General features: G+C 33.3%; 1 protein-coding gene across 1 annotated transcript in view; it reads left to right on the top strand.

Annotated features, from left to right (window-relative positions):
• The window catches only part of LOC100313647 (liver X-like nuclear receptor), a 56,273-nt gene that overhangs the window by 8,460 nt on the left and 22,268 nt on the right, over nucleotides 1-25,545 (top strand). The window contains 1 exon segment of the mRNA NM_001168107.1: nucleotides 6,121-6,412. Coding sequence (NP_001161579.1) covers nucleotides 6,340-6,412 — 73 coding nt within the window. The 5' untranslated portion in view covers nucleotides 6,121-6,339.

Here is a 25,545-nt window from a genome sequence, read left to right as displayed (position 1 = left end):
AACAGGATTGTACAATATTGTCACTGAAACCAATGTACAGTGCAAATATATGCTATTGTTGAAAGCAATTATCTCTCATGATATAAAGTACAGTCTAAAAATAAAGATATGAAATATTAAAAGCTATCAGGTTAGGATAATAATTGAACAGTATAGTATTTCACATCAATACCACCAAAGTGCGGATTTTATAAATTCAATTTTAAAGCAACATAATCGGCAATTTGCTCATTTTGGTTTTTAGAACCTTTGGTTTTTGACATGAATTTATTCAAAAAAAAGTTTTTACTTTGACAAACACAGTACATGGTTAACAAGTCATTGAAAATGACACAGTCCCCGTTAAATTTTTGAAAGTTCTCTTTCTGCTTGTCATATTAAAGCGGAGGGGTTGTCGCGAGTGTGTCCTTGAAACTTGAGTTCCAAGTGGCGTACACAACAGATTGTTTATTTACATCAAAACACGTGTTCCGTGTAGTAGTAATATGGCCAAAAATAAAAACAGCCGTTATTCGGCCATCTTTGATCCCACACTGATATGTATGATGTATGTGCCAAATACGAATGAAATCGGTACATAAATTGTGGAATTATAGTAGTAAGGCCAAAAAGTCAGATGGCTGTCAATCGGCCATCCTTGACCAGATTTTGAAACAAATTGTCGTGGACATGCATCCTAACATGTATAATCTATGTACCAAGTTTGAATGACAACTGACAAAGCATGTCCAAAATACAACATTTTCAAAAAACAAGATGGCTGAAGAATGAACAAAATCGGTCCACAGGATTCTGAAATATGACTCTGGACAGACTGACGCACGGACGGACGGACGGACACACGGACAGACATACTGAGGAACTCACGGATGGTCGGGGACTTATATCCTAACATGTATGATCTATGTACTAAATTTGAGTGAAAACTGGGAAAGCATGTCCAAAATACGACATTTTCAAAAAACAAGATGGCTGAAGAATGAACAAAATCGGTCCACAGGATTCTGAAATATGACTCTGGACAGACTGACGCACGGACGGACGGACGGACACACGGACAGACATACTGAGGAACTCACGGATGGTCGGGGACTTATATCCTAACATGTATGATCTATGTACTAAATTTGAGTGAAAACTGGGAAAGCATGTCCAAAATACGACATTTTCAAAAAACAAGATGGCTGCCAGTCGGCTGTCTTTGATCCAATTGTGAAATAAATCGTCATGGACATGTATCCTAACATGTATAATCTATGTACCAAGTTTGAATGAAAACGAACAAAGCATGTCCAAAATAAAACATTTTCAAAAAACAAGATGGCTGCCAGTCGGCCATTTTGAATCAAATCGCTAAACCACTGCATGTGCATATGTCCCACATAAAGTACTAAGCACATGCAAAGAATGAACGGAATCGATTCAAGGGATTCTGAGATATGTCTCCGGACAGACGCAGAGAGGAAGACCGAATTATAAGTCCCCGTTTTCGGACTTCGTCTGAACGGGGACTAACAAGTATGTTAAATAATTACTGTATTTTGCTTTCTTATAAATTCATGTGAACCAATATTTACAGGTATTGTACTGGATCAGTAAAATGGGACTTATTTTGACCATTGGAATATTATATTTTGCCCTGTAAAATATTACATTGTATCCCCAATGTTATACTGTTTAAGTGTATGCAAATGGGATTTAAGATGCTTTATTATAATTGCAGTTGAACGCAATTTTAGAAAGCAGTTCTGAAAAAATAGATCCTACCAGGATATCATATACAGTAGACATCCCTGCTTAGTAAATCATCAGCTCGTTATACATTAGAGACTTGTTGCAATAAAAAATTATACTTACCACAAATCTGATGAATTGTTTTTTGTTACTGTCTGGACATTTAGTGGTAAAGCGTGAATTCTTTTATGATGGCATTACGAGGCAATGACGAAAGTACACTAAGGATACTATACACCTCATTGTCAGTGTGTGTACCAGTAGCAGAAAGTAATTTTCCAAATTGTGCCATTCTTTCTGGACTACAAAAGTTTCAATAATTTTGATGAACACTCAAGGACCATAGTATCTCCACTGGTTGCTCTTATGAAAGAGCAAGTACAAAAAATGACAGAACATGGTTTGGAAGCTGTCTACATCAACAATACCAGGTTTCAGATCAATGATGTAAATGCCAGAAAATTTAATTATATGTTTGGCTACCCTGAAGGTTTCCTTAAGCATAATCAGTCTATATTTCTCTACCCATTAAATCATGTGACATGTAAATTGTGCAAACTTGTAACGTTATTGAAATGGTCATTAATACATGTATTTAACAGCTAAGGGACCTTTGCAAGGGTCACAAGTCTCTTCATTTCATGGTATACCCGACTTTCACTGTAACCCAGCTCTTGCCATTTATACACTCGCATAATATTTTATTTTAAATTATTAAAAAAAAAGGCAAAAAACAAACAAGAGATTTTATGCAAGTCTACAGTGGTACAATGTACAATGTATAACTAATACTGTGGAATACTTTATTTTCGCTGGAATTAATTTTCGCTGAAAAGGCTTTTTAGGCGTTTTGTATGGAATTTATTTTCACTGTTTTTTGATGAGTTTAATGTGAAATATAGGAAAAAAAGTATATTCGCTGGATTTTATTTTCACAGAATCATCCCTTCAGCGAAAATAGCGAAAGTAAATTCCAAGCAAAAATAAAGTATTCTACAGTAGTTAAAAAGGGAAATTTAGACAGCAGTAACCTAATTTGTACATGTATTTCTGTCATTATTTTGATGCTATATCTATTACATTAGGCCAAGTTTCCCATATTTGTTATGCCAAACAAGTACACTCTGTGTTTGGCAAATCCTGTCTATAAATCATTTTATTTTGACAACTGTAGAAATCTGCCAGCTGGTGTCTCATATAAAAAGGGATCATGCAAACACTTTCTGCGCCATGAAATGTTCTACTTCAGTGGTCCGTGGAAAATATATGATTCAACACTAGCTTTACCGTTACTGTGTACTAATTTGATTTCTGTCAAAAGCTATGGAAAGCTTGGGTTGTTTTTGATTTGTTCACTAAAAATTGAAGGTATTGCCTTGGGGTTGGGTTGTTTATTCACTCCTTTGATTTTCAACATTGGAATGCCAAAGCTTTAATTTGTTTCCATTAACAATATCAATTTTTGACTTATTTTTTCCAAATTTTTTTATCACAACCTGTGTCTAATGAGAAATTATGTCCATGCACCCCCAAGTTAACAGATTTTATAGACAAATACATCAAAGTTTGCAAAAGTTTGCACCAAAATTTTGGCTGGAAAAAATATGTCTCTGAAATAAGCTTTTTACCTTAAACAGTTTGGTCAGACAAAGAATTGTTGTTTGGATCATATCAACTTGCTGTTTGTGTAAGAGAGGGAGAAGGAATTAAGTCTGGGACTACGTAAAATACCTTTTGTCTACTTTTCATCGTTTTTTGGTGAACATTGGCAATTTCAGAACGCTCCTTTGAGGGAGAAACAGGTGAATAGAAGGTGTTTGAAAAGTTTGTAATATGAGAAGCTGGAAATAATAAAACATGCATGGACATAGTATGAGTAGAAATGTGACACTACAGTCCTGGGTGGAAAAAATACCAAGCTGGTCACTGCCGCATAGCAGTACAGTCATGCTTGGAAAGAATACCAAGCTGGTCACTGCCTCACCAGTGCAGTCATGCTTGGGAAGAATACCAAGCCGGTCACTGCCTCACCAGTGCAGTCATGCTTGGAAAGAACACCAAGCTGGTCACTGCCTCACCAGTGCAGTCATGCTTGGAAAGAACACCAAGCTAGTCACTGCCTCACCAGTGCAGTCATGCTTGGAAAGAATACCAACCTAGTCACTGCCTCACCAGTGCAGTCATACTTGGGAAAAATACCAAGCTGGTCACTCCCTCACCAGTGCAGTCATACTTGGAAAGAACACCAAGCTGGTCACTGCCTCACCAGTGCAGTCATGCTTAGAAGAACACCAAGCTGGTCACTGCCTCACCAGTGCAGTCATACTTGGAAGAATACCAAGCTGGTCACTGCCTCACCAGTGCAGTCATACTTGGAAGAATACCAAGCTGGTCACTGCCTCACCAGTGCAGTCATGCTTAGAAGAATACCAAGCTGGTCACTGCCTCACCAGTGCAGTCATGCTTAGAAGTGAAAATAAATTCTGTACAAAACACCCAAAAACGCTTTTCAGCGAAAATTAATTCAAGCAAAAATAAATTATTTTACATTAAGTTAAAACCCAGTGAATATGCAAAGTTATTAATGGAATGTATTGTTTCCTTCATAGAACAGTGAATTTTCAAACCTGGTGAATATCACAAAATATGGGTTTGACCCCCTAGCCAGCTGTACATTGTATTCTTTACCTACAATGTTTAAAACCTAGTGAATATCTTAGGAATATCAAATCCACTAAAATCAAAGCCAGTGAATATTCCTCCTTTACAAAATATGGGTTTGACCCCCTAGCCAGCTGTATATTGTATTATTGAACATCTCAGCAACATCAAATTTGCTAAAATTCAACCTAGTGAATATTTCTCCTTGTACAGAATATGGGTTTGACCCCCTAGCCAGCTGAATACATGTACAATTATTTACATACAAATTCAAAACCTACAATGCAATATCAAATCTGCTAAAATTCAAGCTAGTGAATATTTCTTCCTCCATAGTACAAAATGTATGCTAGTGTGACCCCCTAGCCTGCTGTTCCCTCAGCAGTATAGAATATGGCAGGTTTGACCCCCTAGTCTACTGTTCCCTCAGCAGTATAGAATATGTTCAGCCAAAACCATGTTGGACAAAGTCTAGAGGAATGGCATCTCATCAGATGAGGATGATAAAAACTGCGTGTATGTAGTGTTCCTGTCATCTTTAAAAATTCAGGTATTCTCTTGCATCTCAATGACTGTAACAATTTTGTATGAGATGATGTGATTTCCAGATCTGTAAATCAGAAGTTCCTTACGACAAAATAAACGGAAATAATGGATAATTTTTTAAATATTTAATGGGATGAATAGTGAGCAGAATTAGCTTTAAAAAAATATGTTTAGTGCCGATAGAATATCCTGGTTGCCAGTGTCTGTAAATTGCTGATGGCTTGCTAGTTTATTTTTGGATTTAAATGCTTTCAATATTGGATTATTGCTATCCTCAGGGCGGTTATCCGGACATTTTCACCACATGGCAACCATCATGGAGAAAACAATGGCCAAAAACTCACAGAAAACGGTACTTTGAGATATTTGTTGAGACTCCCCTGAACAGTATAACAAGTTTACTCCTACATGTACATATGCAACATAGATAAATTTGGTTGTTCAGGATTGTCTCAAAGTTGAGTGGCGCACATTTTAGCAACTTAGAATGTTCAGTGACATACATTGTAGCTCATTTGTTGTGAACAAAAATCCCATTATTAGACTTGCTACGAAATTGTTAATCCTTCCTGTTTGGATCGTTATGTCGATCTGTTATTTCACCCAAACATGGAAAACAATACGCATATGATGATAATAATGGAGATATTGAAAATTATATCCATTTGTTGTTATGGTATTTCTTACAAGTCATCGTGCACATGAATGGCAAAGAAGATTAAAAAAACAATTATTTTTCACGTCAATATAGCATTGTAAGACAATACAGCAGCACATAAATATGCGTCGCTGAAGACATTTGCATTCATTTCATTCATTACTACAGCATCCAACCATATCTAGCTGCACTTCCATCTATCGTCATGTCATACTAGTATAAATCAGTATTTGTTCTCTTAAATTCACCACCAAGAGTGTGATTTTGGTTCATGCCGAGTGTTCAGGCCCTCAAATCTCGACACGTGCTGAGTTTCGGTCCCAAGCATCTATTAGGGATGTGGCTTCTAATAGAGATTTGACAGTAATATGTATTTATAAAGTTTTTGTAATGCATCATCTGCTGTTAACCAAAATAGTTAGGACAAAATGACCTCTTCATGTGTTAAATTAAAAAAAGGATTTTATTCATTCTTTTGAAGTCTTTGTGTTTTTAATATTAATTTACTTCTTTTATTTCAGGAATGTTCAGTGGTGTTTTTCTATTACAAGTTGGATATTTCTTAGTCTGCGTTTATACACTGGATTCAGTTCTTTGAAGTTTGTGTTACGGTATCTTCGTTATTGCCAAACAAGTGAGCGAGAGAGCCAGGGATAGTGTTCTATCCATGGACTTGTGGATTTATTTGAAATCACTTTATAAACTGTTTGAATCAAGCATTCTGTAATTTGTTGTGAAAGATGAGTGATACAGAAGCCACAGTTGTAGAAACACTCAACATGAGTGACAATTCTGTTCAATCTACGTGCAGTGGTAAGTATTTCAGCTTTCCATCTACAGGCCATAGTTAATCAAGTTTTTTAATTTATTCATTTATTTTTTCATGTTTATGCCAAGGAGAAAGTTCCAGATATTGAATGTCAGTTTTTATTTGTGTGTGTAAATGCAAATACCGACATACATGTACATGTATATGTGTATTGTAAAAACTGTTATTATTTATAGTATTTTCTCTGGTCATCCCTTCAGCAAAAATAAGTGAAAATAAAATGCTTTACAGTTACTGTAGTACATTTTCCTACAGATTCTATATTCCTATCTTTCTATCATAATGACATTATGGCAATTCAATGCACTATCACGATGTCAACCAAGCCCGGTTGTATACAAGCACCATTTAAACAAAAGTTCCCCTGTAGTTGTATCTGTTAGGGACCATCTTTAAAGACCACTTGTCCTTGGTGATCAACTTCTAACAGTTTCAATGTGATTTATAATATCTTGCCTTGTGTGGTTACTCTACATAGATTTGACTCTAAATTAAGTCAACACTGGAAATTGTTATACTGATAACCACATGCCTTGGCTTTTGAAAATAGCTGAAAGCTAAAAATAGGTCTCCTAAACACAGTATCGCAAGTGATTGGAGTATGGAAACAGTAATGCGAGTGATTGGAGTATGGAAACACAATAACGCGCAAGTGATAGGAGTATGGAAACGCAATAGCGTGCAAGTGATTTGAGTATGGAAACGCAATAATGTGCGAGTGATTGGAGTGTGGAAACACAATAATGTACGAGTGATTGGAGGATGGAAACGCAATAACGTGCAAGTAATTGGAGTATGGAAACAGTAATACAAGTGATTGGAGTATGGAAACACAATAACGTGCAAGTGATTGGAGTGTGTAAACACAATAACTTGCGAGTGATTGGAATATGGAAACACAAAATCACGCAAGTGATTGGAGTATGGAAACGCAATAATGCGCGAGTGATTGGAGTATGGAAACGCAATAGCGCGCAAGTGATTTGAGTATGGAAACGCAATAATGTGCGAGTGATTGGAGTGTGGAAACACAATAATGTACGAGTGATTGGAGGATGGAAACACAATAACGTGCGAGTGATTGGAGTATGGAAACGCAAACGCAATAACACGCGAGTGATTGGAGTGTATACGATGTGGATTTTTATAGTGATAATTAGCTCTTCAGAGTCTAGATTTTGGCGACTGATAGGAGTGTGGAGTGATCAGTAAAGTCTGTTGTAACCAGCATGCTTGTCACTACAATGTGGCTTAAGACTTGGTAAAGTTGTCTCATTTCACAGTCTACATTGCCAAACTCATTGAATTTAATACAATGGTTGATAACTAGTGATGCATGAACTGAATACGTGCTTATACTTACAACGAGCATACAATCAAGAAAATGCCTCAGATTACCTTGCTTTCATGCAAAACTGACTGTAACCACTTGTTGATGTCACACCCAAGAGTATTCTATGTTTGACTTCATGTTTACATTTCAGGATTTGAAATCAAACTTTTTTCAACTTCAATGTCATTGAAATTGAACAAGCATAGTTATTTATATAGGTGATTGTCCACTGCTGTATTTCCCACACCTTCTCTTTTGCTACAAAAGACTTCTTTTTCAAAAACATCTTGCCCAATTACTTTGATACTGGATATGTAATTCTTAAATCTTGTCATAACAACCCCCATTCTAACTATATAATTGACCTAAGACTAAGGAGATCATGATGTTCTCACTCAGCGTACAGGTAACACCAGTGAACCTGCATATTTTAAAATCAAGGTTATTTTTCGGCAACTTACAACTATAAATATAATGTCATAGCACAGATTCTGTACCAAATTTATAATGATTGCTTGAGCATTGGGCAACATTTTCTTGAAAACCTAGTTAAATTCGTGGGCAGAGTAGAAGCAGTTGAAATTCCTTGTGAATAAACTCTTTCTCATGACTTATGTAACACTGACTGTAAATTCTTATACGCTGTACTGAACAGACAACCTATCTGCACCCTGAATTCGAATAGATACACCTCTGTCAATTCTGTTCACGGCACTTCACAAAGACCTTTAACTCATGGCTAATATTAGTAGTCTTTTGGATTTATCAGTAGTTTGCAGCCATGCATATCATGTGAATGCATTGACAGTTAACTGTCAACTGTCATTGAAAGTTGTTATTTAATTAATGTGTAGGACACTTTGAAAACAACCAACTTCATGTGCATGTAGTAAACATTTAAGTTTTTTGCAAACTAACAATCAAAAATATTCTAGTCTGTACTTGTGCACCTGGAATTATTGTTACAGTATTCCTTGAATACCCTTTGACTGTTGACCCACCAATAATTTAATGCAACATTTTTCGCATTTTTATGTAATTTCTTTAATTTTTTGGCATAACCCCTCCAATTTAATGTAGATCTTGATCAATAATTTTTGAGGAAACATTTATAAGTGGCAAAAGTCTAAGTGTATAAATGTTGTGTCTGTCTACTTCTACATTTGTAGCTATATGTACATGTGTATTTTACAACTGATTTGAAGTCACAAAATATATATGCTTGTTTTTAATTACAAATTACTCTTTTTCTAAACTTTTTCGAAAGAAAATTTAAGGGAGTTGATGGTTGTACTTTTGTTTGATTGTAGGTTTAGACATGGTTGCTACTGCTACATGTATATTATTGTCCATAGCTTATTTACCAACTTGTTTAGCCTCTTGTTAACTGAAAAAATGTAGCATTATGAAAAATCTTTTCGTTTTCCAGATTCATGCAGCAAATAGTAACTTTCCCTTCACTATGAGATCTTGTGTATTGTCTGAAAGATGCAGAATAAACATCATAAAAATTAAATGGTTTGATTTTGAATGTCAATTCCCTATTTATAACTCTATGTTGAAATTCATATTTGTGAAGAGTAGATTATTGCATTGAGATACCCTTACTTCATTAAAATTAACTATCAAATATGTATAGAAAATATTAAGCATAGAAATACTTAGAAATACTTTCGGGTTTTGACATGGCTACAACACTATGACCTTTGTCTTGTTTTTACAATTGATTCTCTTTGAGAGTTTTTGCAGTAACCAAAAAATGTTCAGTTGAAATGCTGTAACATACAAATGTTAAGATAGAATATGTGAATTTTACTCTTTTTATTATTGTTCTTTGGTTGGTCTATACCTGGAGTGCACTCTACACACTCATTCATATTCCTATGCATAAATGTTCATGTAACATATGTAAAAATGCTGTAACATACAAATGTTAAGATAGTATATGTGAATTTTACTCTTTTATTATTGTTCTCTGGTTGGTCTATACCTGGAGTGCACTCTGCATACTCATTCATATGCATATGCATATGCATAAACCTAAATAATACTTTTTCGTCACAAAAAACCTTCAACTTTGACACAACTTTTTACCCTTGATACAGCAGATAATTTTGACAATTGTTTGAATTTACTGGCAGTTCTGATGACAGTCCACTCTTAATAATATACATTTAATTGGTGTTTAATTTACCTTATTGTGAATGATATCATTTGCTCAAAGTAATCCATAATTCTTGGGATGTAAAAGCGACTTAATTTGCTATAGTCAAATCTAAATATACTTATAGACTGGTGAAGGGTTAGTACATGTAGATGCCTTGAATGTTTAGATGCATGGTGCCAGCATTTTTTAAATATCCCTGTCCTGAGAGAAAGTTCATATCATACTAGGATATTAAAAATTATCTTCTTACTTTCAATAAGAGCTGATCCTAGCTAGGCCAAATACAATGAATAGTGTGTTTCTAGTAATATTGAAAACAAAAGTAGGATACAAGTAGGTAGGAAAACTTTATTTTATCATATTTTTTGACTCGTAAGCACACAATGGGAGTCTTTGCAGTTACCCTGTCCATATGTTTGTGTGTGTTTTTATTTTATAAAAATTAATTAATTATTCTCAAATTATTATTTCACTGTGCTGCTTGGCCCATACTGTTATATGAGAGTATTTTTTAGTAATACACCACGTCTTACATGTTATGTTATTACAATGTATAACAATTGCTATGTAATGTAAGTGACTTGCCCTGGGTATGTTAAACTTAGCTTAGAACATTTTATCAAAACATGAGAGATTTCTAATTGTTTGCCTAAATTTTTGGGTGTAAATCAATATATTTAACAAAAAAAACGTTATTTTGAAAAAATATTAGCAAATTGTTTATGTCTGAGTATCTGAAATTTTCTTGTTGCAAAATTTAATACATTAAAAAGCACTCATCAAGCCTTTAAATGTATAGCTACAAGATGTACATTATATTTTCGTAAATTAAATCGGTACAGTTTAATTATTTTCTTATTTTCAAAGAAATACATTGGTGCAGTGAAAGTACACAAAATAATCACAGCAATGTAACATAAAAAAGGTGTTACAATATATGAGACTGCACACAATAAAATTATATTGCTCTCGTTAATGTCAGCCATGTTTTGTTGTATGACATCCTCATGAATAATTAATCACATGATGTAATTGTAATGCTCAGTGACGTCATTTGAAAAAAATGCTAATGATGGGTGATATTGTTCTCATGTGAAAACTCCTGTGCATCCACTTCAAACCCTCCAATGTTCATGAAACTTATTGATCAACGTTAAAGTGGTTTTAAAGTTGAACTCTTGAGTGTATTCATGGAGCTGTTTTGGTATTATTATGTGTAATATTTATAATATGCATGTTTGTTCAAATTTCAATGCTTTTCAGCACAACTAAATACTAGTGACTATTTCTTCTGATTCTATTGGTTTCTTCAAATGTTTCTTGCTAACACTTTTCAATGGTGTTCCAGCATGTTTTGATTCATACACCACAGTAATTCAAAGCAAGGCTGGTGAAGTTGTTTTATTTAATTTTTTTTTAATGTGCACAAATTCAGACCTTAAGTGACATACTGTAAATACAATAATTATTCACTGGGTTTTAATTTATGAATCACCATTTTCACTGATAAGTAAAATAGGCTTAATTAAATCCTTGTGAACATGTAAAATAAACAATAAATCTCATTGTTTCCTTGACAAATTCATGAAATTCAAATAGTGAACATGCTCAAAACATCAGAATAGTGAAATTAAATATCAGTAAAAATAAATGGTTTTACAGTATGTCTAAATTGTAATCTGTTTAGGTATGTTTCCTGTTAGTAAAATAGGTAATTACTATAAAGAATAATTTGAAATTATTGATAACAATGACATTCCCTATTATGAAAAGTCATAGCTAGCTTGGGTGTTGGTTATGCTGGGACTGTAGTTTATGGTTCTAAGTTCTGGTAGCAACTATGTATTGGGGAGCCTTGCCTCAGAACATCCACAGGTGTTTGTATTTGTGGTAGATGACTACTCAGAAATACAAATACGAAGAATTTACTCATTTTGCATTAAATTGTACTCCTGAATAATGTTTGGATATTGACTTAAAATGTTTGCGATAACAAGACTAATTTTTGAGAAAATAGTTGTGTTGTATTTTATTTAATAATGGCTATTTTGTCAGTATTATAATGCTTTTACCATAGGCTCCTATGGTTAGGGATGTTATGCCATATCTCAAATTGTTGGCTGGTGACATGAGCACAAAAAAATTATATATTTGTTTTAACAAACATAAAACAAATTGATCAATATTGCAACTTGAGTTGACTACAAGTAGGGCAAAATATTATTTCTTTGGAATACTATACTATTATCAGATATCATATTATAATAATTTATTTATTTTTGCAATGCTCTTCATTTATTGACAGAACATTGCAAATATTAAATCTTAAAGTTTCCATCAAACATCTGAGAACTATATCAACACAGATTTTGCATTTTAGATTTTAGTGTTCAAATATGCGTAAAATGATGTACATCATGACATTTTTAGCTCCGCTGTCGACTTTGTCGAGGGGAGCGTATCATATGAGTGTTTTTCCGTCGTCTTCCGCTTCAACTTTTTACTTTTTCGACTTCTTGAAAACTACAATTCTTATTACTTTGATACTTAGTATATATGTACCGTGGGTAGACCTCTCTTTGATTTGTTCATTTCATGATGATATCTTCAATTCTCTAATTTTGGATGAATAGTTTTGGCATTTTTGGTAAAAAGTGATATGTTCGGCTTCTTGTTAAAACCGCAAGTCTGATTGCTTTAGTATTTCACATAAAGGTCCTACAGGTGAACCTCTCTAAGATTTATTCATTTTCTATTGATATCTTCTGTTCTTGTGCATTTCTAACAGCGGAGCTATCTCAGTCGAGAGGCTGCTTGTTCTCTTGGTTTTGGTGTACATTGTACATTAATAAATGTGACAACTACATGATATCGGTAAAGTCATGTGAAAATAAGGCCAAAGAAAAAAAATAATTGTTTCCGATAACCCCACCCACCCACATTTGCAATTTGTCTGTTTTTATGCAATTGAGCAATGACTCCACTATAATTACCTCCGGTAACTTGCATTTTGTGGTCATTTGCTCGTAATTGCAGCTCTTTATTAATTAAATACATGATTGTGATAGAAATAATTTGTTAAAAGGTGGTGCATTCAGGGAAAAATAAACTAAAATAAATAAAAACCCTACCCGCCTATTGGAAACAAGAAATTGTTTTCCCTGGCCTAAATAGTACACATCTCTAGAATAAGTAGATAGTACACATGACCTTTTGATTGGTCACTTTCACAAGAACTGTTACATTGTACTAACAGAAGGTTTTACTGTGATCACAATTGTTAAGTATACAATTAATATTTTAGGTCCTACGATGTACTACTGTGGCGCTGAATGCCACGTCAGAGGTGGCCTCAATCTTGAATGCAGAGCATATACATGTATATGTATAACCTTTCAGAAAGTCAGAAAAAAACATTAAAAAAATCTGAATTTACTGAAGAAACCAACAACTTGGCTTGTGCATGTGATAATATGACATCTACGTTGCATGTATTTTCCAGCTGAATGAAAAAAATATTAACATATAATTATTCTGTCATTCATAACATGGGATGTTCAAATGTTGATTTAATTTAATTTGATCAACTGGTGGCAATTTTCGTCCACAAAACATTAATTTCAACATGCCATCAACAATTTTTCTGGGTGGATTTCATTCAAGTGTGTTCATTTTGTATATCACACTTGATGGGGGTACTGATACAAATTTCATGATTTAATCAGAACGAGTGACTGGCGACCATTTTGTTTTATTTTTCAAATGTGCTTCATTGTTTGAAATCCAAACATGCACTGTGTGATGACAACCACCTTTTAAGACAAGACAAATCATCATTGTATGTACAGTCAGTCCTGTGTATAGAGACAAACCAATGGTCTCTGTAGACAGTAGGTCTTTATATAAAAATTTGAATATTTTGTTGTGTATTGCGATCTCATACGTTTGGCAAAATGTGTGCGGGGGGGGAAAAAAACAACCTTTATCTGGGTTGATCAAAATAAAAGAAGTGTGACTCGGGGAATCATTGTTTTATCATCAGTTATTTGGTCTCTATATGAAGTCTAATCTGCAAAAATATTGCTGAAAGTGTGGTCTGTATGCACAGGTTGCCTTGGGACTGACTAAAGTGTTTACTATAGGCATTTAGTCTATCTATTAATAAAAAGGTGGTCACTAACTCAGGTTTTATTGTATATTTTAACTTTCACCATTTATATATCAAACCATTATGACCGTAATGACTCCATGTTTTATTTGTAGTACAGTGTAATATGTCAATCATAATGTTTCCATTTTTAAGTTGAAGTGAGCATGTGAACATCATGATGTTGAAATAAAATATGGTCGTTGAGTAGTACATCATTCTTCCCATGCAATCAAGCATCTATTCAACCAAACACAATGAAGTAGATGATGTCATTGAAAATAACTGGCTGTTTATAAAAAATAAGTCACTTAGGCCAAGAAAAAAATATTCATATCGCCATTTTGTTCTGGTTTTTGTCAGAATTTTAGAGAAAAAAAACAAAGATAAATTCAATTTTTGTAAAAAATCAAAATACAATTTATATGACATTTTTAAAGCAAATAAAAAAAATATGCCTTAACTGTTTTTTTAGAAGACAAATTGGCCAGACTATTTCTATTCTGGGTCTTGAAGATAATTACTAATAATAATTCCTATTTTTTCTGAATTAAAACTACAATTTTACTTTAAAAATAGATCAACATGCAAAATATACTAAATAATTTAGTTATAAAATCATTTCATTGATTTCCCATGCAATTCATCATATATCTTGTATGTTCCCTTATCGTGCCTCTGTTTATGGGGTACATGTACATGTATATATGTCAGTCTGAATGACTAAGCCATGCCTTGAATTGTTATTCAATATTATGTCAAGGATTCCTGTCTATGATGTCAGACTTTCTTTGTACATGCTGTCTTGCTAATATACAGCCTATATATTACATAGACCCATCATTCACAGTAAACACAGGGACTTGTTGATTAATAAAGTAAATAATTTAATACCAGGCCATTGCCACATACTTTTTTCTTGATTTGTTTATCCTGTCAAGATATCTAACCTGTGGCTATTACTGGACCCTGAATATTCAACAACCAATTTTTTAACAAAAACCGTACTAAATCTTATACTAAATAAATAAATATTTGTTTTCAAAATTTCCAGTTATTATATTTAATATGTCAATAAAAATATTCGTACAAAATAATTAAAATTATGTATGCTTGAAGGTTAATATTATTATAAAATATTATTCTTTAAGATATCTTGAAAAAACATAATTTTATTCAGGATGGATTATGGCTGACACTTACCAGTATGCATCAAAATGAAATCCCACTATAAATATGTTGCATGTAATGTTTACAAACTGACTTTCATTGACATGATGGGGCAAGCATAGATCAAACATACTGTAATTATGTATACATATTTGTTTTCGTATTTTCAATGTTTCATGTTTTGGTCATGTATTTTTTTCAATTTTTGTTTAAACATGAATATGTGCATATCACTGCCACCATGCATACACAATATTTCTGATCATTTGTTATGTCAGAAAGATGAAAATACCTAATTTCTATGCAAAATTTCGGCCAGGTAACCTAAAAAACACAAATGCCATAGTTTTGGGTTTTTTGACTCCCGTGTGCGAAGCACAAAAGGGATTCTTTACAGTTACCCTGTCTGTATGTCTGTATGTCTGTATGTATGTATGTATGTATGTATGTCACTTTTTTTGTTCCACCGTTATCTCAAAAACCACTAATCAAATTTTGGTGAAACTTGGTACATAGATGCTCTGGGATAATGCGCAGAGTTGATTAGGTTTTGGTAAAAATTCATAAATATTAATTACCTAATTTGCATGATAATTAGCTGATTTTTAGCTGTCTCATGACTGTTCCACTGATATTTGAAGAACCACTCATTGGATTTCGATGAAACTTGGCACATGGATGCTCTGAACTAGTGCGCAGATTTGATTAGTTTTGGGTAAAAATCTATGAATATTAATTACCTAATTTGCATAATAAGTAACTGATTTTAAGCTGTTCCATGACTGTTCCACTGATATTTGAAGAACCACTCATTGGATTTCGATGAAACTTGGCACATGGATACTCTGAACTAATGTGCAGATTTGATTAGTTTTGAGTAAAAACCTGTTTATATTAATTACCTAATTTGCATAATGATTAATCAATTTCCGGCTTTGAATTCCACTGATATCTCAAGTACTAATCATCACATTTCAATTAAACTTACATAGATGTCATATGACACTGCACTGACCTGATAGTTTTTAGGGTAATGTCAGTACACATTAATTACCTAATTTGCATAATTAATTAATTTTCATCTTTTGATATTTCGAGTAGTAATGATCACGTTTCAATGAAACTTGGTACATAGTTACTTGATGACTGTGCAGACCCCTAATCAGTTTTTGGGTAAATATTTGTGCATATTAATCACCTTATTAGCATAATTAGTTAATTTTCACCTGATACAAATGTATCTCAGGTACTAATCATCACATTTCAATGAGACTTGCGACATAGATCTTCTAGGACTATGCAGAGACCTGATTAATTTTGGGATAAATAATTGTGCATATTAATTACCTAATTTGCATAATTAGTTAATTTTTTCGCTGTTTTATGGCTGTTGCACTGTCTAAAAAACCACTCATTGGATTTTAATGAAACTTTTAAAGGGTACCCATCACATTTCAATGAACCTAGGACTACATGTATATACCATGATAGTTTTTGGTAAATATTTATGCTTCTTAATCACCTAATTAACATAATTAATTAATACTGATATCTCAAGTATTGATCATCACATTTGAATAAAACTTGGTACATAAATGCTCTAGGACAATAGACAGCCTGATTAATTTTGGGTTAAAATCTGTTTATATTAATTCTCTAATTAGCATAATAATTAATAATTTTTTGGTTCTAATCACGTTTCAATGAAACTTGGTACATTGTGCAGACCTTATTAGTTTTACACTTAAATCTGTTCATATTAGTTACCTTATTTGCATAATTAGTTTTCTGCATTTCCATTCAATATATCAAATTCAAGTAATTTTGAATTAATTTTTAATGTGTCTCCAATACTCTCAGCACACAGGAGTTCTTTCTAAGCTTTCTTTGATTTTTTTCTTGATTTTACACATGCAAAACGCTCTAGCCATTTTCAAAAGGCAAGGCCTATTAATTAGGTGTGAATAGGTAATGTCTGGTTAATCATTGTATGCTCTTATCATTGGGTGGTGCAATATTCAGTTACTTAATCAATAATGACTGACCCGCCAACTCATAATGGACGAAAGCTCACTTAGTGCGACATATATGTACGAGGCGTGAACCGAGTACATATATGGAGCACAAAGTGTGCTTGAGCACGCGTACTGGATGGAACGCTTCTACCGAACTTGTTTTAGCACACTGAGCAGACGACGATAGCCTCACAAAATTGTCTGATTTCGATATTGAAATCCGCTGTTATGCGTAACAGACCTTTTTGCCGATTTTAGTGTTAAATGGTTGTTATCCATCAACTTCTCTTCTTTTTCAATAGTTTCTCCTTTATTTGTTTTCGAAAACAAAATTATATTCATATCCATGGCACAGGGCCTTGATGCTCAATAATGGGATTTATTATCACGAATAATCTGCTGCAATGACGTCTTAAAATCCACTGAAATTGATAATGCTATAGTGTAATAATCAATAAGCTGTTTCTGCTAGTGACTCAATATATGTATCTGTTTTGGCAGACAATATTATATGTACAATAAGCTACTGGTCTTCCAAATGTTAGTTTCATCCTTGATGAAGCAATAATAATGCTAGTGCGACAAATATTCTGTAGAAATCATATAAATTTTGTATGTGTGCTGTACTGTCTTCTCTGTTGTAATATGTAACATCAATATTTACACAATGTCTGCCATTTAATGCATTGATTCTGTTGTGGTATTGAATAATTTTAATATAAAAGATTCAAACCGCACATCATTTTTTCAATTTTCCTGAAGATGAGAAATTTTTTTTTTTTTTATCGAATGTTTGAGGCAATGGTTTTCAGCAATTTAGCAGGTTCTGGGTATGGATTTGGCAGCTCGAGGTGCATGGTGTTGTTGAGTTATAAGATCTGGAGATTGACTTGATTTTGCATGTCACAGGTTTTCAGGATCAGGGTTATTATATAGTATTAGCTAGATTCTAGCTAATACTATTTCAACGGTAGATAATTGTGAAAATTGGTGAGAAAAATGTTGCTTACCAAATCTGAAGCCTTGTCATAAACTGTTTCCTTTGAAAAAATTTAGGGATGACAATTTAAAAGTGGAGGGCAATCTTTCATTGTTGCTTATACCTGAGACTTTTTGTTTACACTTTCTTTATACATGTAGCATTATATGTATTTCAATACTATGTTTTATAGAACTCTCTGATATTAAATACTAGCTAACTCTTCTGCCCATCTCCATTTAGTTTGAAGTGTTATCCTTTTCTGTTTCAAAAGCAAATTTTGATGAGCTTTCATAGCAAGGGTTTTTTATCTGCTGACAAGCATAATTTTCCTCACTATTTACTTACACCCCCACCCCTGTAATGGTGAGCAAAATTCAGTCAGCACAATTTTGCTCACTAATTCTGATAAAGAATTTTTGCCATAAGTGTTGAGTAAAATTTCTGCTTGGCCCACCTATGAAATAACTGGGGATTAGGAAAAGAAATGAATGTAATACCAGTGCTTGGAATTGAAGTAACTGCCAAATACAGCTAATAATAATCTGCCTGTCTATTATATTCCTCTATCTTTTACAGTATATCAGGCATTGGATGATTAATAAAGTAAATAATGTAATTTTGTTATAATTAGCTCTGCTGTTGACTTAGTCGAGCAGAGCTTATCATATGAGTGATTGTCCAGCGTCTGTCGGCTACTACAAGCCTTATTGCTTTGATATTGATATTTTGATATTGCTTTGGGCAGACCTCTCTCAGATTCGTTTATTTCATGATGATATCTTCAATTTTCTAATTTTGATGAATATTTTTGTCATTTTTAGTAAAAAAGGGATATTTTCGAATTCTTGTTGAAAACCGCAAGTCCGGTTGCTTTGATATTATACATATAGGTACATGTACTACAGTTAAGCATCTCTCAGATTTGTTCATTTTCTAATCATTTCTTCAGTTCTTTAATTAGAACGTGCATTACTAACAGCAGAGCTATCTCAGCCAAAAGGCAGCTTGTTTTGTTTCTTGTGGATTGTTTTCTCAATTGTATCTGTTGATTTTTGGGACTTATAAATTTCCCATATATGATTCATGTATGAATACAGTTGGATATGCTATTTCAACTTTTGATCTGCTATGTTCAACATTTTGAGGTGAAGAACCACTGTACCGGTACAATATTTACAGGCAGCCATATTGTGAATTGATAAACACATAGGGAGACTTGATTTCCTGTTTACCCTGAATTATGAGACACCATCTGGACTAGTCTCATCAAATGACAGTGCTGTTACACATTCCATTCCACCTACTGTCAGTATTTCCTTAACATATAATAGTATTATTGTCATTTCTTGTCATAGATATTGCCAAATATTGAGACAGTTAATATTTTACTGTGGCTTGCACAATCTGATTAAAACCTGTTGGTACTGTCTGTGGTTGCTTTTAATATGGGTGTCTCACTACATGTACTGTACATATGCAAATTATGTTCATGTCTCACAGGATCAACAGCCAATAAGAATGCGTGTTACAAGCCATTTTCTAAAGTGATTTTGATCATTTTTAGTAAAGCATGCTGTAATTGGTTGGTTTCAGTCAGATTGTTAAAATCATGTACACCAGTACTTACAGAATGCCTATTAATTAGAACGATGAGGTTTGTTGCAAATGACATTTTGTAACCAGTCATTCGTGGAACTCTTTGTATTTGAAGTTGAATACACCATCCGTAATTTACAAACATTATGTAATCTTTGAAAACACTTGGATGAATCAACATGTGGTACAGAATTGTGAATGATAGAATATCTGACTAAAACTGATTCCTGCTGACTGAAAGAGTACGATTGTATCAATGTCAATCACCACAGCCTCCCACCCCACCCAATGCACTCGATGCTCTCACTGTCATTAGTAAATGTAGTACTGTAAAATACTTTATTTTAGCTTGGAATTTATTTTTGCTGAAGGAATGATTCTGTGAAAATAAAATCCAGTGAATTACCCTTTTTCCTATATTTCACATTTAACTTGTCAAAAATCAGTGAAAATAAATTATATACAAAGCACCAAAAATGTCTTTTCAGCGAAAATTAATTCCATCTAAAATATTTTACAGTAAATGGAGATTTTTTTCAAAATTTGCTAAATATCTTAAGATGAATTAGTAAAAAATACATTATAAATGTAAGTGGGATGTTTGCCATTCTATATTTTCTGTTCTCAATTATCACATTTTCCGGTACTAATTTGGTTCACTCAAAAAAAATCCAAAAATCATCCAGGCACTGTACATATAGCTAAGCAGCCATAGAACCCCAAACTGTGTTACTGAATCACCATTCAGCATCCGTTAATTTAAAGATATTGATGGTATGGGAGTCATGTGTGAGAAGCATAACACATGTACCCTACTTTATTGAGTACGGTAAGTGTCATAGTTCATCACACTGTATCCGGTTTAGGTATAATTAATGGCCCTTCTTTGTTTGCATGCAACTTGTACCCATGAATCACTAGGCTTGCTATGTGTGGCTATGAGAATCACAAATTTCAATTTAATAATGTACTTACAGACTTGAACTTCACAGTTTAGAAGGTTCCAATTTCGAAGGGCAAATTTTATAAAATTGCCTTTGCATATACATGTACATATCGGAATAATATAGAGAATATTGAAGGATACCAAGTCAAACTTGTTGACGTCATGGCTTCAGAGTTGAAAGTGCACCCACCCATTAAGGCAAATTTATAAAATGGCTTTAGCATATACATATATGTAGGATACATGTATATATATACTTGTACATGTACAATGTATAAGTAATAGAGAGAAAAATTGAAAGGTACCAAGGCAAACACTTCTTGGGCATTAAGACAAATGGCTCTGATGCCTCTGTGAAGTTCTAACCCTGGTACTACCGGGTACTTCTAGTCTTGATAAATTACCGGTATTGTCTTGAAGTACAAGTTTGAATTTTCACTGGGTTTTAGAGTTTGAGTGATCAGTGCAATAGCTTAATTAGGCCCTACGGATCGCAACCATGAATACAAACTCTGCATGGATGAATGGATGGGAAAGGTGTGCTAATATAAGTGTACATATCGTAGCTCTATGCAAAACTACATATAAGGTTGTGTCTGATTGGCTATCTAACCCCCACTGCTAACAATCAGACCAATCAAAGAGCAGCTTGTTTGTTTCCATGTTGTATATATTATAGGCTTTGCCTCAACAGCACATCTCAAGTTTTTGCTATTTTTTGCTTTAACGTTGATCAATACTCTTTTACAAACATGGATGGGTTTGAAGTGGATGTCAACGAAGAGCAGAGCTGTTCATATTACTAATTGTCATCCACCAACTTTACATTTACAACCTCTTCTTAAAAACATCATGTCTACTTGTTTTGATACTTGCCATATATGTACCTTGGGTGGACCTCACTTAGATTTGTTCAGTTCATGATGATACAAATGTACTAGTATCTTTAAAATCTCTAATTTGGTGAATATTTTCTTCCATTTTTGTAAGAAGTACTATTTTTTCACTTCTTCTTGAAATGGCTAGCCCAATTGCTTTTAATATTTTATAAGTACATGTTGACACCGTGGTTGGCAATAAGTTTAATTAATTTTTAATTTCAGTGAATGTTTTTGGTATTTTAGTGAATATTTTTGGTATTTTCAACTATACAGCAGAGCTGACAGGCAGTTTGTTTATTTATTTTCAATATAGTTTTACATGTATGTCACATGTTTTACTTTTTCCCTTATAGAGTTCCATGTGTAATAACTCCACAATCCACATAAAATAATCATGTTTATCTGGAAATTTTTTTATTTGTGACCTTTATTTTTGATTTTACAAGACCTTGAATAGCAATAACAAATCTATTTTAAAGACTTCATGAAAGTGTATTTAACTGGTCTTAATGAAACCCTTCCTGCTGTTCATTGTGTGTCTGGCTTCATATATGATCTGGCTAATTAAAAACGTCATGATGTTTCTACTTTGCTCAAGTAGGACTGCATGATGTCATCATTTATATGTCTGAGGCTTGTTGTGAGGATGAAGCGTTAGTTACGACCATGAGTTATGTTTATTGTTACTACCTTATTTACATTTGAATGAACTACATAATTCATGTGCCAGATGCAAACCTGTTTTATTGAACACCTCTATGCTTATACATTTAGTGACCACTTTTAGGCAGTTCCAAAGCATACATTGTAACATATGATTAACTTCTGTATAAAAACCATCTATCTTGCATAAACACCCTTTCAGCAATATTTTTGCAGATTCACCTTCATTTATAGATTAAAATAATAATTAGCATTATGTTAATTTTTAATTAAAATCAAACTTATTTAATTTTGATTTTGTTCAAATAAATGTGTTTTTGTTGCCACATCATGTCAAATGTATGAATTGGTAATTCATAAAAAAAAAAAAAAAATAACCTCTATAAAAAAAAAAACGACCTGTCAATAAAAACCATTTAAATGATGTCCTTTGAGTGGTCTGTATACCTAGGTTTGTCTGTACTTATTAAGGATACAAAACACAGAGGAAGGCGCGACATTGCACTTTTTAACGTTATCCGATATTATCGTCTAAAAATGACTAAATTAGACAGGTCTATCTGGGCAACTATTCGGACAGTTGTTTTTCTCGGATACATGTATTATCGATATTATCGTCTAATAATGTCTAAGTTAGACATCTCTCTTTGGGTAACTATTGGGGCAATAATATTGATAATATCGTCTAATAATGTCTAAAAATGTCTAAGTTAGTCATCTCTGCCAACATTTCATTAGATTTTATCAGACGATAATGATTTATATGACATTGTTGCGCCTTCATGACAACACCAACAGAATGATATGCACATGCCCAGTTCTGATGACAGTCCTGTATGTCACTTAAGGCAATTAGTGTATCATTATAAACATTTATGTGTTGACAGACATTTGGGTGTGACATCCTGTGTCACTTTTAATATGTCATGGTGATTAATTACCATCTCTAAATGCTATTGTGGTGCCTTTTTTTGTTGATAAACACACCACCTACATGTATGTTTAATGAAACTCATCAAACTTAAAGGGCGATGGTTGTCACGCATGTGTAACATTTATGCCGATAAACATTGGTTTACCCACAATCCAATGTGCTCTTCTAATGGGAATCAGTATGAGGTTTGAGCTGGGCACAACTTGCACTACTTACCGCTGGTGACTTTGATACCTTCCAATCACCTAAAAAATATCTAATTTAAAGCTTGGTAACCTCTCAGTTTGTACTCCTTGGTCTGCACAACAGTCAAGATCGCCATCTTTGTTTATCATGAAACCAGTATCTTGCACATACATGGTGCGATGACCACTCTTTAACTAACTTAAGATCAGTAACATTGCCCATTTAAAAAAATGAAATATATATTTATATATTTATTTAGCGTGTTGCAATAAAACTATGAAAAGACTGTAATTTTGACAGTGTCAATCCAAGATTGTCTGAAAAATGAACAAAATATTTAAGTGTTTGAGCGGTTAATGAACCTGTCTTCAATGAGGGAATCTCTCGTATTTGAAATAATAGAGATTTTCCCACCCAAAGAATTATGCTAGTAAGGATGTGTGAAGATAAAATTACAAAAAAAAAAATAGTGTGAATCCAATGTTTATCTCAGAGTGCCCACATCTATCTATAAATGAGAGAATCTCCAGTTTTAAAAATGATGGATGCTGTGAATTATTCTAGGATGTGCAGAGATAAAATTACAGAAAAAACAGTATGAATCCAATGTCTGGCTCTGAGTTCCCACGCACTCCTACATGTGCATGTACAATGTAAACCTTATGAATCTTCAGTTTTTAAAAATAATACAAAGCGAAAGTTTCTCACACTTTAAATTATGCAAATACATGTATCAATGGATGTACAGAGATCAAATTGCAGGGAAAAATGTAATTTGTTTGTGTTTTCATGCCAGAAAAAATACCTTACTGTTTACATTCTCTCAGGCTACCACTGACATGGACTTCCTGTTTTCATAAGTCTTGGGTTCACTGCCCCGCTGGTCAATGCCCTCAAATTCTTTCATGGGCCTTTCATATAATATTAACAGGAAACTGGGGGCACTTTTATTAGCTTACGTAGTAATTCGCCCAGTTATTGTCTAGCTATCAAAGAGTGCAGAGCTAAGAAAGGATTTCTCTCTGTTACGATTTTTGGACTTTGAAAACTGTGAATATTCCTGATTTTTCACGTATGAGGATGTTGGAGTTTGAATATTACCCTGTGTACCGGCCATCTTATCCCCCACCTTTGTTACCACCACCACAGTACAATTTTTCAGGTATGGTAATGTTTTTTCATACTTGATTGTTAATTTTTCAAGGTCACATCTTTGAAGTGGTTTAGTTTTCTGACTAGCTGTGGGACAGTTAGTTTAATCTTGGTGGGAGTATACAATAGTTGGAGCTCCACTAACACCAAACCCATTCCTAAATCCAAATACAAATAAAACAAAATTATTAATCTTAATCTACATGGGAATTATTTAAATTGATATGCAGCTTTAATATTTGTACAGTGCTATTTTTAATCACACTTTTATTATTCCAAAGTTCTTTTTAATTTAAAAACTTATTGATCTCAAATTGGAAACAACATCTTTTTGTTACATAGCCATTGTAGTCATAAGGTCAAGGTCTATGATGCTTTCTTTCTCATTTTAATGAGTCAGACTGTTTTATTGATGTCTGTACTTAATATATAATATATTTGTATGGTTTTCATGCCTAAAGACTTGTCTTAGATACTTTGATGTTTTTACAGATAAATTGAAATTATTGAATTCGCCATAAACATTTAATGCAATATTGACAATTATTCTGACGTAAGGCCCAGATGTTATCCAAGATTGATTAATGCTTTTTTTTTTTTTTTTTTTTGTAAAAATGTGTGCTTTTATTTAAATTTTTCATTTTTTTTTTCTGGGCTCAACACAACTGTGTTTATTAATACTTTCAGAATGTATTAAATATATTCTGTGACTCACAGACATAAATTTATTCATGTAACCAGTGTGCCCTCTAACAGGACACATTTTGTTGAAATCCTGAGTCAAAATGGAATCCCCCACATCAAACTGAGTCAGCTTGTTGAATGCTGAAAAAATCTGTCTTCAAGAAAAAAATTAAATTGAATGTAACTAGCGTGACTTGAAGCATGAATAAAAATATTGTGGCTCCTTATTTCCTTCATATTTACTTTGTTTTTTGGTTTATA

This window comes from Saccoglossus kowalevskii, chromosome 12 (genome assembly GCF_978046115.1).
Source record: "Saccoglossus kowalevskii chromosome 12, keSacKowa6.1, whole genome shotgun sequence".
NCBI classification, from domain to species: Eukaryota; Metazoa; Hemichordata; class Enteropneusta; family Harrimaniidae; genus Saccoglossus; species Saccoglossus kowalevskii.
The sequence above is the reverse complement of the archived record's forward strand: the minus strand, read 5'-3'. Positions and strand labels throughout refer to the sequence as shown.